General features: G+C 36.8%; 2 protein-coding genes across 2 annotated transcripts in view; one reads left to right on the top strand and one right to left on the bottom strand.

The window, feature by feature from the left end:
- The first annotated feature begins 1,171 nt into the window (after nt 1-1,171).
- LOC138043459 (sideroflexin-2-like) lies at nt 1,172-12,400 on the top strand. Its single transcript, XM_068889732.1, has 10 exons — nt 1,172-1,348; nt 2,687-2,854; nt 3,433-3,531; nt 4,937-5,012; nt 5,688-5,773; nt 7,091-7,218; nt 7,745-7,794; nt 9,008-9,057; nt 10,000-10,047; nt 11,794-12,400. The coding sequence occupies exons 1-10, from the start codon at nt 1,179-1,181 to the stop codon at nt 11,888-11,890; spliced, it is 972 nt and encodes a 323-aa protein (XP_068745833.1). The 5' UTR covers nt 1,172-1,178; the 3' UTR covers nt 11,891-12,400.
- A 718-nt stretch (nt 12,401-13,118) lies between these two features.
- Nucleotides 13,119-13,913, bottom strand: part of LOC138043460 (BCL2/adenovirus E1B 19 kDa protein-interacting protein 3-like) — a 9,146-nt gene continuing 8,351 nt past the window's right edge. The window contains exon 7 of the mRNA XM_068889733.1: nt 13,119-13,913. This exon is cut by the window's right edge and continues 1,212 nt beyond it. The gene's annotated coding sequence lies outside the window, so the exon portion shown is untranslated.

The raw sequence follows: 13,913 nt of genomic DNA, 5'->3' as shown, positions 1-13,913 counted from the left end.
TGTATTTGTGAAGTATGACCATGATAAGTTCTGAGCATGCGACCGGTACATCATTGTCTGCATTGATGGAGAGTGGTGCTTCATCAAGAAATTCACTGGTTTTCAACTCCACACAACTTCATACAAAGACAAGCTAGCCAAGTGTTATGGTGTACCCCCTACTGTCCCACCTGTGGAGGACTTGTCAGTTTTCCCTGCTTATGACGACGACCATGGCATGACCATTCCACCTGAGCTTCTCTACCCACACAGTCCAGACCCATCTGACTCCTCTCCATGTTCAGATGAATACCCACACGTCATTACTCCAAATGAAACAATCCCAACATCCTCCAGCTTCCACACCTACTTCCACACTTCTGAGATCATCTGACTCTCTCCAATCACTGAACGACAGGGATTGTCTCAGAACCAAGACCTCAGCGCACCCACAGTCCACCAAAGTACTGCACCTGCTAGACTATGTCCTAGAGTAGTTAATCTAGACTATGTGAATCAGGATCCGTGAGTCCCCTACTTCATACAGATGGACCTGGTGATATTCCTAAGATACATTTCCTTTATTAGAATTCTATCACATTAGTTCCACTTTTATTGTTAACTGAAAAAGAAGAGGTTGCACTAGCGGTCGTTGTTAGCCACACTTGCGTATTACGTGTGTTGTAGTTCATCATGTCTCATTCGGCAGCAATGCTGTTGTAACCAAGTTGTTGTCGAAATTAAATTGTTACAGTTCGCTATTCACAGGTCATCTTGTCCTCATTACTGGTGCTTGAAGGGTTGGTGGCCATCCAATCTGGACTTCACCCTGATCATCAAATGTTCATTGTCGGATCTTTAATTTTTTTGTATATCTTGCATTTTGGGTAGAATTTTCATTCTCTATTTAGCCAATGACCATTGCCACTGTGTTCCTGCCATATGGTTGAGCTGTCAATAACTCATGGTAAAGTTATCCACATTGAGTTGCATTGTGTTACCCACACATTTTGGTAACCCTGTGAATCTGTCATCTGTCATAAATCTGATTAACAGAAATTATAATAATACCTTTGTTAACCAGCAGTTTTAACAGCTTGGCATTTTGCATTTTGAATACCTTTTGTTTTCTACATGTAATACTGCATCATTCATCATGCATCATACATGTATGTTTGTTCAAACAGGAAGAGAACAAAATGTCTACAGAATTAGCATTACCAGGACAGGTCAACTTGGGTATACCAAGATGGGATCAGTCAACTTTCTGGGGAAGATTTAAACACTTCTTTGCGATAACAGACTGGAGGAAAGCTCTTTACACTAACAAGGAGCTTGATGAAGCAAAAGAACTTGTGGAGACTTATGAGTGAGTTTATCACTTGCCTTCTCAATATTGTTACTTTTCACTTAGAATTATGTTCAGTACTATACATGTAACCTAAACCAATAATTCACCAGAATGCATACATGTACCTTCTAAGAGGTCTTACATTCAAACCCCAGATGCATTCTAAACCAGGGTCATAATCTCTACGAAAAGAGGAACAATCATGCATCATGGCATGCACCTTAAATAATAATTTAATTAAGGCACTGTTTAGACTAGGTACCTGTGCCTGGTCTAGAATTCAGGGCACAGATTGAACCAGTCTAGATGAATTAGATTGAACTCAATGACTAGAATGTATCTTTAATTGCACTCTCTCCCATTTTACCGAAATACACGAAATATCCCACATCCATTTCCTCCTTCAGAGAAAAAACAAAGTCAAGTAAGCAGATAATAACAAACAACCAGCTCAGAGAGAATCAAGTCTTTTAGTCTCTTTGGTATTTCTCTTGTCCAAACCAGTCATGGAGACTTCTCAAGTATGGTATCCTCCATACCCAGCTTCAAACAGCCTTCCTCCCCCTCTCGCATTACGGTATCTCCTGATCAGCAAGGATATCTTCAACTTCCATCTCTTGAGGTACAGTGTACCAGTTCCTTTTCCGGCAAAGCTCCACTGAGTTGTGGAGAGCTTCACGTACACGTGTACTATTTCTCTTATACTACATCCCTTCAGGCGATTCAGTTCGGACACTATTGCCACACTATTGTCAATCAGTTCATATAAGGTTGACTCTCAAGGGCATGGTCCACTTGTTTGTTTGCTGCTGTTTTAGAAGACCTTTGTTAGCTGCCACCAAGCAGCATTTTTTCCCACATTACAGGTTCTTTCAGCACATTCTTCCATCTTGACCTTTCTGTGTCCGTGACACTAACGGTTGCCCGATTGTCTGGGCAAGCAAAGTACATCTGTGGTTAAGTAAAACAACTCTTTAGACAGGCAATCAGAATTTTTCTTCAACTAATGTTTTGCGAAACGATTTGATTTGCAACGAAGTAGTCAATGCAAACATGGAGAGGGGTTTGACGGGTAGGGGGCTAACCACTATGCTTTAGATAATGTTTAGTAGTTACCAGGTACCTGACTTTGTGTGATGGATGACTTTTAATGGGAACATAGGTTTTGAGTGAGTGATTAAGCCATTGACTCCCAGGGGTTCCCCATTGACAAGAAAAAAAAATCGTCTGGCGTTAGACAGAGTAAAATACTAAGTCTGGCCGGTTTAGGCCAGTTTGGACGTCAAAGGGTTAAATTTATAGTATATTCAAAACAACAAAATTCTTTGCTCTTATTTGCAATGTTTGTCTCACTAGACAAGGAAAAACATCCAGGGTGACTGTTGATGAACTTTGGCATGCAAAGCATCTGGTCGACTCTGCATTTCATCCTGATACTGGGGAGCGAATGAACTTCATGGGCCGTATGTCCTTTCAGGTCCCCGGGGGTATGGCAATAACAGGAGCAATGCTTCAATGGTACAGGTCTGTAGCATGAGCATGTCTTTCCTTTAACACTTGTGCATTTAAAGAATGTTTAAAATGCTCTTGGCAACAGAGAAAGGCATTACTAAACGACCAAGCCACTTTTTTCTTTTTTCTTGTAAATTGGTTAATTGCTGGCTTAAAATCACTTTAAAACTGAAACAGTCTAGTCTAGAGAACATCCATATACTGTAAAACAAGTGACCAATGTCATTCTCCTGAGGGTCCTTGTAGCTTGATGAGTAGATTTTCTTGTTTTTGGAAGAGTGTGGGATCGTTTACACTGTAAATGCTCTTTTTTGTTTTATGTGAATTTGGTATTTCATACTCCAGTTGGGACATGTTGGGAAAAAGTTGTGGATTTTAAGATTCAGGCTTCCCCAATTTGCAACCATCCAGGATGATTAGAGATAATTACCTACATGTAATGTAGTGTAGATTTTTCAAGTTTTCAGTTTTCTGAAACATCTATATGTAGGTTGGTCATGAAACTGTGAAATCCTCAATTGTAGAGATTTTTGCAAAAATAATTATTATTAAATTAGCCTATTAAGCTCCTGACATTTCTCTTTTACCAGGACTGTTCCAGCAGTAGTGTTTTGGCAATGGATCAACCAGTCATTCAATGCTTTAGTCAACTATACCAACAGAAATGCTAAATCAACTATCACAGGGAAGTGAGTGTTAAATAAACTTATATACATGTAATATAAAAACAGACTACAGTACTGCCCATTTTCCATAATATGTCTTGTAACTTGCCTTGTTATGGAATGCAGAACAGCAAAATTAATACACAAGTCATCTGGAAGTCCAACTCTATCATTAAACCCTTTTACTCTGCTTTTCATAAATCTATACAATGTGTGGTTCCAGAAAATATCCATACCCCCACCACGGAAGATCATTGGAAATTCCGAAGAGGAGGGAGGGTTAAAGAGCAGCAATTTCCAAGGGGTAGGGGGGTTTCGTGGGAAACTACTTTTCCAAAAGGTCATGAACCACGTACAAAACATGAAAGCAACATACAATCGATCTGAAGCACAAAAACATACTTGCATACGTTCTTTTAAAACAAAAGTCAGTCCTCCTGGCCATTGAGATAAAGTTAACATTATTAGCTTCAATCTACAAATTCAAAACATTTAAAATGGCGGTCTCAACTGGAGTCTCGTCCCCAGACTTCCAGCTTTGTATCGTTTACGTCCGGCCAACACTTCCATTCACTTGAGTATCGCTTTTCGCTATCTTCACATACAGTAAACACATTTTTGATAGGATTCATGTTTTATTGGGGGTAGTAACTCATAGAAAATGCAATGAGATGCAAGTTCCCAACATCTCAATGCTTGCGTGTACAACATTTTCTTTTTTTGTGGGTGGCATTTAGACCACGGACAGGAACCGGAAGTCAAATTTTCTCTTCTTTGAGTAAAAGATCACGGCCCTGGGAAGTTTTTGAAGTTTTAAATTTTTGCAGTATCTGTATTATTCACGGCTGTTGAAGTACTTTCGTTGGACCTTCAGAAGGCCTGGCTACCTGGCTAGTAAATTGTGACGACGTTCACGAAACGTTTGTTACTTACATGTAAGTCTTGAAGGAAATATACAATTCTTGAGTTACATTGTATCAGGGAAATGAGGACTTACAGTCAAGCGGCTGGTATTTTTTACATGCCACAGGTGACAGGTCGTTGTTTTACCAATACAGAAAATATCCTAAACATTCATAAAAGCTAACCCTACGCTAATTAGACCTAAACAAACGTTTTTAGGTCTAAGGTTAGCTTTTAAGAATGTTTGGGATACTTTCTGTATTTGTAAACCAATGACCTGTGGCCTGTAAAAAGTATCTGCTGCACAGTCAAGTGACTGTGCATAAAAACTACCAGTATGCAGCGGTCATTATTTTACATGTACAAGTAATTCCATCATTATCACATAAAGGTAATTTTTATATTGTTTTGGCGAAACGTTTCCAAAATAATGGTAATGTAATTTGTAGGTTACCAATTATGTATTCTCCCCAAAATGTCCAAAGGAGATGATTTATGAACATTTTCATGTCACTTTATTTTTCAGACAGATTGGGATCGCTTATGTATCAGCAACGTCAAGCGCAGTGGCTGTTTCAGTGGGTTTGAATACTCTTGTGAAGGTGAGAGGGATAGTCAACACTCACATACATGTGTATTATATAAGGCCCTATTAAAAGGAAGATTTTGAGATGCAAAAAAATTAATGGCCCCATTAGCATGAAATAAAATAATATAGTTTAAAACACAACCTCTCTCCTTTAACTTCTGACAGAAAAAAGAGAAGAAAAAGAGCTTGGTAAAAAAGTACCTCCTGCTTAATATAAGGCAGTCTCGGTGTATTGTTGTACTATTGACTAAAGATTTCATGCGTGCATGGTCACCAAACCTGTCCGTTGAAGGGAAAGGTGTCCAAAGGTAAGACTCTCGGCCCCCTCAATGTTCTCGAGAGGACCTCTTTAACATTAAACTACACCCTCGGCCATAGCTTTTTTTAATTTTATTACATTAATGTAACAATTTTGTAAGTTGTGATATACATGTACATGTTGGTGTGATGCCTTATGAGCTTTACCAACTTAATAGAGGTGAAGGTGAAGGTGAAGTCAACCGCAGAGAACTTTGATAATGTCATTTATTTTCTCCTGATAATATTTTGTAGATGTGCAGTTTGAGACATTTTTTCCTTGTTTCTATGCAAGGATCTTTGTATGGAATTCCTTTTTTGAAGAGCTGAATGTGATAACTGACCTCCAGTTCCTTTATAAACAATAATAATATTTATTATTTTTCTTCAGACTGCTCCTCCTCTTTTAGCTCGTTGGGTTCCTTTCATTGCAGTTGCAGCAGCTAACTGTGTTAATATTCCCCTCACAAGACAGAGGTAAGTTAAATGTAGAAAAGTACAGTTTTTTTCAGCATGGAATACTGAACACTGACATGTCAATTACCGGCAAAAATAATTACCAGAAGCTATCCATTTTCTGTTTTAAGGTAATAATTACACCGTCCTTATGGCAGTTTTTTTTTTGTAGGCTTTCTTTAGTACAAGTCCCTCTTTAGTTTCTCCAACCCTTCCCTGCCCTGTTGTTTTCAATGAAGCTGGACTGCATTACCAGCTCAGCTGTGGTTGGCACCATATTTTACAGCTCACATTAGAACTTGCCACTTTCAGCTGCATGTTGGAGGGTTTGTTGGTGCCACCCAACTCCATTGCTCATTTGTTCATGGTGTGTTGCTGTCACCCTCATTTTGTTACATGGCAAGACCTGTGTATCAGTGCCACCCCCATACAGTCACTCACAGGGCGTGTTACTGCCACCCTTTCTTGTGTCAGGGTGCACCCAATAACTGTAATCCCTTTTACTGCCAAAGCCTGTGTAGTCCTACTACAGTTTACATACATGTATTGCTTGTTAACAAGCATACACCTCTTTTCTTTGTATTTCACTTTCCCCAGTTCAAATAATTATATGAAAATTTCACATTTCCTGTATCACTGATTGATTCTAAGTAAGAAATTCATGTGCAAAATGTTGATGTTATGGGAAAAATATTTCCTTTCTTCTAAATTTGGTGTTCTGAATTGGCCACATTTCATTAGTAACTTGTTATAACCACTCAAATAGATATATGTAATACATACACTGTACAATATGAGCGGCAGATCTGTATCACATTTACATTGGACAGAGTAAAATACCAAGTCTGGCCAGTTCAGGCCCGTTTGGGAGTCAAAGGCTTAAGTTGCATTCATTTTGTTGACCACGATTTGTAACCTGAAGCCTCTTTACTTACAACTGTCACGTTTTAAAATGATTGTCACGTTCAGTTTTTTGTATTTATTAATGATAAACATTATTGATGCCGCAATAAAAATCCTATGAGGTCAGCTTGACCTTTTTTGACATTATTGTGAGCCTACACTGTGCACTGTAAAAAAAAATTGAACAGTAAGCATTCCATTTCCTTTCAATAACTATCGAGAAAGATACTCCAACTAGAATGCCATAGTTAGCAGGAGTACACATACAATGAAAAAAATGAGGTATTTTTTCTGGAGTACTGTATTTAATTGAGTTTTGCATGGGTTCACATCAAAAATGTTTAACATGACCTGGACTTGCAGCAAGAACGGTTTAGGCTTTAAGAGCCAAGTTTATCCTGTATATTAAATTTTTTTTCTCTTTTTTATGAATAGAGAAATTATTGATGGTATTGTTGTGTTTGATGAAAATAATAATCCTGTGGGAAAATCGAAAAAGGCAGCTGTAAAAGGAATAACACAAGTTGTGATCTCCAGAGTTACAATGGCTGCACCAGGAATGAGTGAGTTGCTAGAAAAATTCATATTATCTTAAAATTACAACAATGTTAGTTTTTATTGCAAGTACACGTGTAAGTACACTAGTTGCATTGTTCATAATACGAGTGGCTGTGTTGCACAAGGACAAATGGAAAGACGGCCTGACTTGACATAATAATTAGTTTATTACACTTAGTGAAGTCACAACGATTGACCATGTTAGTGAGCTGTATGCTTTAGTACAGCCTGCCAAGTTTAAAAGTTTCTTTCTATGACTGGATGAAATTATAGAATGCACATTAAAATTTATGTTGACTTTTTCCACTCACATTTGGCAAGCAAACAAAATTTAACATACACTGTACCAAAGAAAAAGTCACAAAAGAAAATCTATTCTGATTATTGTAGGATTTACATGTACTGTGCCCACTTGAAAATAAATAAAATAATAAATAAAAATACTTGTGTAATGCTGGGATTACAGGGTCACTTGTTGTTCGCTGAACATTTTATCTACTACCATTTAATTGTGGTTTATTTATCTTTCAGTTGTTATACCTATTATAATGGAAAAAATAGAAAAATATCACTTTATGCAGGTTAGTATGGCTCTTTAAATGATTTTATTACATGGAACTTGTCATCAATAATATTCACAAATGAAGAGATCTCAAAAACTGGCACTGACTGCAGTTCTGTCATGCAGTTCTGCATGTATGTCATGTATTGTTTACCAATAGCAATAAATAAAGTTGAAACTTGTGAAGTGAAATTGAAGTCAATTGAGCTTAATAATCTGGGCCCAGTTGTTCAAAAGCCGATTAACGGTAATCCCAGATTAAAAAATAACCAAGGAGTTTGTTTCTCTACTCCTAAATGTTGTTCAATGCTGATATTCGGCAAAACTTTACATTAGAAGAAGTCAATCTTGAAAAACAAAAATCAACAAAAGAAACTTTCACCAAAAAGTTGAAAACATGAAACAAAAATTTACGCTAATCCTGGATTAAGGTAATCGGCTTTCGAACAACCGGGCCCTGTTGACTAAGACAGAGAAAGGTGGGATTAAGATGGTAAAGGATGAAATCGAAAGGAGGTTAGTGTGAATCAGAAGAAATGGTAATTAGAGAAGACATGTGTAATGGGTTGTTTGGAGGAAGGGATGATGAGGAAGACTGTGGGATTTGATGCTGAAAGTGAGGAGGGATGTGATTCTGATTGTTACAGAGTCAGAGGATGTGGGTGAAGGAAACAAGTCTGAGAGTGAGGTAGATTTAGAGGTTGCTGAAGGTAGTGGACATGGTGGTCGAGGGAATGGACAGCGGGATCAAGGTGGTTGTGAAGAAGCTGGATTGTTTTAGTGTTGAGGGTGAAGAGTGGGCTGGAGGACAGGTTGGTAAAGACAAGAAGAGTGGCATCGATGGAGAGGTCAAAGTGGTTGTGGAGAAGTTGGTTACTTTTTTCAATGATGATGACAAGCAATGAGGAGATGGAGGTACTTCAGAAGATAAGAGCAGTCTTTGGTAGTGGAGTGAGGTTCCTGGTTTGAAGGCTTAGGATATGAGGAAAGTGAATAGAGGGGTGAAGGTTGCAGAAAGGCTGATGCTAACCAAAGCACTTACTTTCCGTACCTTATTGTTGAAAATGGGTGGCATTTGATGATGGAGACTTGTACATGTGTAATTATTATGTTTTACGGTCTGAGTGTGAAATGAAATGAACGGGAATAAAAGATGTATGTAGTACATGTAGCTTACAACAGTCATGGTCCTCAGTTAGTAAAAGGTACTTAATATTATTTTGTTCTAACAGCGGATTAAACCAATGCATGGACCTCTTCAAATGCTTCTCTGTGGTGTGAGGTAAGTGTCATTCATAATTATTTGATTTGGAACTAATTTACCTGTTGGACCATACTGATTAATGGCAACCAATAATAAAAATTAATAGTTTTGTTGTTTTTCTTAAAGGTACATGTATAACTTTTTCTATTAAGCTTCAGGATGTTTCCTGCCTGTAACAGTCAAATTACCAGCTGTTTATGGACTAAGCCAGTTTTACATAATTATACATGCAGTAAATTATTACCTTCAGAGTTCTTGTTGGTCCTGGAGAATGAACTTTTGACATGCACTACAAATATTTACATGTATTTATTTTAGTGATTTGCTGAAATGACTATTAATTATTTTCTTTCAAGAACCCCTTCTTCCAATGTTATTTATATGAATAGTACATGTATAATGAAATAATATTCTTCTAATTGAATCATTGAAGTGTTTTTCATGAGCTTGGTTTAGAACAATGGTCCAAAGCGTAAAGTAGGCTATGAAAAATGCCAAGCATGCAACAGTAATTGAGCTACGTGTACCAAAGTGTTCTTACATGTATTAAGATTGTGTAAAGGGTCTGTGAGTGTTGCTTAATTGATGGAAAAGGTTTGTTCATAATGTGGTAGCAATTTTTAAAGCTAATAATAATGACCCAGCTAGAAGTCCATGAAATCTGTTGTACAGTACTTGGAGGCAAAGCTTAGAGTGGCACTTTTATTTTGTTAATATAAGTGGCATTAGTTTTTGTTTCTCACTCTTTGGCTAGTTCTATAAATTAGGCTTTCTTTCTGTAAAAACTGAAGTCAAAATTCTTGATATGGTTACCGGTAGTTTACTGCAATAATGACAGTGCACATTTACAGTTGGTAAAATTATATGTTATACAGATTTTTCTTTATTTCATTCAGTCTGTGTTATTTTTTTTACTGATAACATTTTGTTGGCTAATAAATTTTATTTGACAATTTTTAGTTTGTGCTTTATGGTACCCGCTGCATGTTCAATTTTCCCTCAAAAATGGTAAGTACTCCATAGTTTCACAGCATTATTATGTTTTCTTAGTAATTACTTGAATTAATTGAAGAACACTGGATAACTTTTAAACTGATGTTTTCCCTAAAGTGTTTAATTTTCTGTATTTGGCATGCCATATACATGTAAGAATCTAAATGTCAAGGACTGATTTCTTGTTTGCATACAGTCATAATAATTTTTCAAGAAAATTAACAACAATGGGGATTGAAGAAATGTGCATTTGTGAAGGCAAAATTTATTGTTATTGCACTTTTCTTCAGTGAAAACGTTGTTGGAGGGCCTACCCAAAACCTCAACAGTTGAAAACAGACCGGCCTGTTTCTTTGGATTATTTATTTTTGCACATGATCATAAAATAATTTAGTAATATTAAGTAGATCTAAGAGTTAGGCAAGATGTAGTGGTGGGAATCGGTTGAGATTTCACATTCGATCATCAGAAATAATCAGATTGCCCCAACCGATCGATCATCGATTATAATCGGAAAAATCTACCAATAAGCATTCCACATATTATTCATCTAAATAGAAGTCAAAGTGGGCCCTTCCTTCACTTGATGAAAACCAAAATATTCCCACACTTTTGACCTGGCGTTTCCAGGATAGCGAAAGATCTCCAACTCGTCCATTTTAGCTGCCATGTTGGACTCGTCAACAACATGTAACAGAGGCATGTCTGAGAGAGGACACTGGGAATTGGGGAGAGATTGGGGAGACCGAAACAAACATTTTCAAGCCAAAACGAACAATTGTTCATCTTGGATCAGAGGTGACATTATCTTCCTCTGGTGATTTGTAAATACATTTGAGATCTATTTCAAAACTTATTTTGGACGGTAGTGATATTACAAACGCAAAACCGTGAGCTTGTAATTTATGTTTTGGTTCAGTTGTTTACGAAATAAAAGCGGCTAAGCATGCCACATCTTTCAAATAAGCGTGAGGTATGTGAAGTGACAACACAGCGAACAGGGTACCGCCAGGTAAACACAGGCAATCTTAGATTATATCTGCTGTTGTGACTTAGAAGTTAGAGTTCATGAAAAAAGACAACTCACACAAGAGTTGACAATAGTTTTATTTGTCCCCAATAAATTTTTAATTTTTCGGCGACAATCGATTATGAAAAAAGCCAAATCGATTGTCGCGTCGCTTGAACTTTTCGATCAACTTTCGATTATAATCGATCATCGGCCCACCACTAGTGCTTACCCAGACGAAAGTTATTGTGGTGCTGCATCGGTGGGTTTATCAACTTGTTGATAATTAACCACCATAAATTGAGGTTGTGCAATATGTGAGCCAGCAAGCCATGATGCAGTTAGTGAAAGCTAACCGTTTTAAAGTGGGTGCTTAGACTTAATTACATGTAAATACTGTTTATCAGTACTATTTTAAATAGTTGCAAGACTCACATGGCTTGCTGGCTCGCAGTTTTCCAAGACCCAAAGAAAGTTGAAAGCTGATGAGCGAAGGGCTCTTACGAAGGGGTTCTCACTCTAATGAATGCCTAGCATTATGCTCAAAACGCCAGAATTCAAATTTCTCTATGAGGGTCAAGTTGATAAAGCCATTTCTTTGTTAGCCATACTAAAACCCCTTTGAGCAAAGTATGCAACTAACAACCTCAACCCATGATATAACACAGCATCATTGCTCTAATTTTGTGCCATCACTTCATGCTCCCCAAAATAAAATGTCAATAAAGTAACATGATTAGTTTTTGTTGCAGCTCAATGTCAGTGGATAAACTTGAACCTGAGGCACAAGAGGCCATTAGAAAACAACACCCAGGAATTAAAGCAGTGTATTTTAATAAGGGACTTTAATCAATGTTTCAGCAATGTTGGCAAAATAATGTTATTCATATGATGATTAGAATATACTAGTAATTAATTTTATGTAACCATGGAATGCCAAGTAAAGGCAACATAAAATGATGCAAATAACTTGTTTGCATAAAACTTAGTCGCCAAAAAATGTTGGGCTCGCATAAGATTAACATTTCTTGTCATGGATTGGATAATCTAATGCATGCCTTTCATTTAATAGAATCAACTGAGGATGTAAAATAAGTGCCAGCAATGCACTTCTCTGACCTTACACATACAGAATTACATGATTATTTATACAGTAACTTCACAAAGAGGAGGGAGATAGCAAGAAGATAGGGAAGACAATAATATTATGCAGATCACCTGATCTCAAGTTTAAAAAATTAACAAAAAGGCCTGAGGAATTTAATTTTCATGACAACTTTTGAACTTTGACATTCTGAGGTAAGGTAACACATTGTAAGAATCTGCGCCATGTTCCCTAATATTTCACAGCACCAGGGAGTGATAAAAAAATTGACAGGATGGTAAAATTGAAGCCCTTGCAAAAAAATGCCACATTTTTTGGAAAGGCCATTTTGGGATTAATGATAATTATTTAGAACTCTGGACTATGCCTGAAAATTAGTATTCTTATCTACAAAAGACAGTAAATTGTTGTGAATTCTGCGTGATCTGTTGATGTTAGGAAATCTATAATCAGAGAATATATTTTTTCAGAATTTATTTTTTAAAGGGTCGAGACATTGAATCGTATCGTGTGCTATCTGCAAGGCTGTCATAAAAACAGTGTAGGTAGTAGATGGTTGCAGTATTTTAGCTGTAGTGAAGTGCTGACAACCATTCTTAAATGATATTTCTGGCGTGTATTTAGTTTCTCCAACTCGTGTTGACAAGAGGGGAATCGGCGGCCAACCAACCAGAAACTTCACAAAACAAGTGGCTCTAAACCACAGCAATGAAATTTATATCGTTGTTGGCTGCATTCAACCATTGTCATCGCTTGATGTTTCAAATGTCGTTTGAACCATTGACAGAATTTTTCTTGGAACAAATGAAGCACTTTGCAGTTTTCGCTATGATAGCGATGTTTTCTTGAAACCAAATAATCTCATAATATGAATAATATTATGGTAACTCTCAGTGGTAATTGCAGAAACAGGTGACCACGTTTACAACATCCAAGATTTAGGATTGTAAATGGCCTGTATGAGCTCTTCAGTCAGTTGAATTGTATTTATTTCACATTGTACCAGCCAACACCTATATTATGAACTTTCATAAAGAAGTACTCCTATGTACACACGTAATGACAATAACAGTTATAGTTATTATTATTATTATACAACTGATATGAGTAAAACTGCATTAAAGATTTCCTAACTTACTAAATTTAAATGGAGATATGTTTACTATTAATTACAGCATAATAATATTGTTCTAACAGTGAGTGACTTGATGACACATTGAGTTTGATAATTTGGTTACCCACCAATATTACAAGAGTACTTATTTTAATACAGCTGTGTCCTACATGTGATTTCTGCTTTTAACAACATTTCATTATTAGTGAGGTGTTTGCAAAATTGCAGCTGCTGCCAAAAGTAAATTCAAGTATCGATCTTGTTATCACTAAACTAAATCAACAATTTTTTTCCACATATTAACTACTATATTAGAACATTAACCATTCATCATTCATCATGGTTTCCCAAGGGGTGGCCTATAAATCACTACTAGCTCTTTTCTAGAGGAAAAATCGACTAAGTTTTGCACAAATAAGCGGTAATAAATGGTGACTTCTGATGTGAAACAATATCAGTGTGTTAAACAGCTGAGGCACTTGTAATCCTTCGTTTCCTTGTAATGTCAATATTATACATGTATAGTGGCCATGACCATGCCATAACCAAAGAAACAGTTCTGTTTTTCAGTGGGTTCAATAAGTACCGACAGCTGGTGAAGAGCATCGGCTTCTTTAAGACTGATTCTTTCAAACCTAAGATTAAAATTAATT

The sequence above is a fragment of the Montipora capricornis genome, chromosome 3 (genome assembly GCF_036669925.1).
Source record: "Montipora capricornis isolate CH-2021 chromosome 3, ASM3666992v2, whole genome shotgun sequence".
Taxonomy (NCBI): Eukaryota; Metazoa; Cnidaria; class Anthozoa; order Scleractinia; family Acroporidae; genus Montipora; species Montipora capricornis.
The sequence above is the reverse complement of the archived record's forward strand: the minus strand, read 5'-3'. Positions and strand labels throughout refer to the sequence as shown.

Bases quoted from the DNA above. Each gene is read 5' to 3' on its own strand.
- LOC138043459 (XM_068889732.1), top strand. From the start codon at position 1,179: ATGTCTACAGAATTAGCATTACCAGGACAGGTCAACTTGGGTATACCA. The intron at 9,058-9,999 runs GTAAGTGTCATT...GACAATTTTTAG, and splicing joins ATGCTTCTCTGTGGTGTGAG to TTTGTGCTTTATGGTACCCG. The intron at 10,048-11,793 runs GTAAGTACTCCA...TTTTTGTTGCAG, and splicing joins TCAATTTTCCCTCAAAAATG to CTCAATGTCAGTGGATAAAC.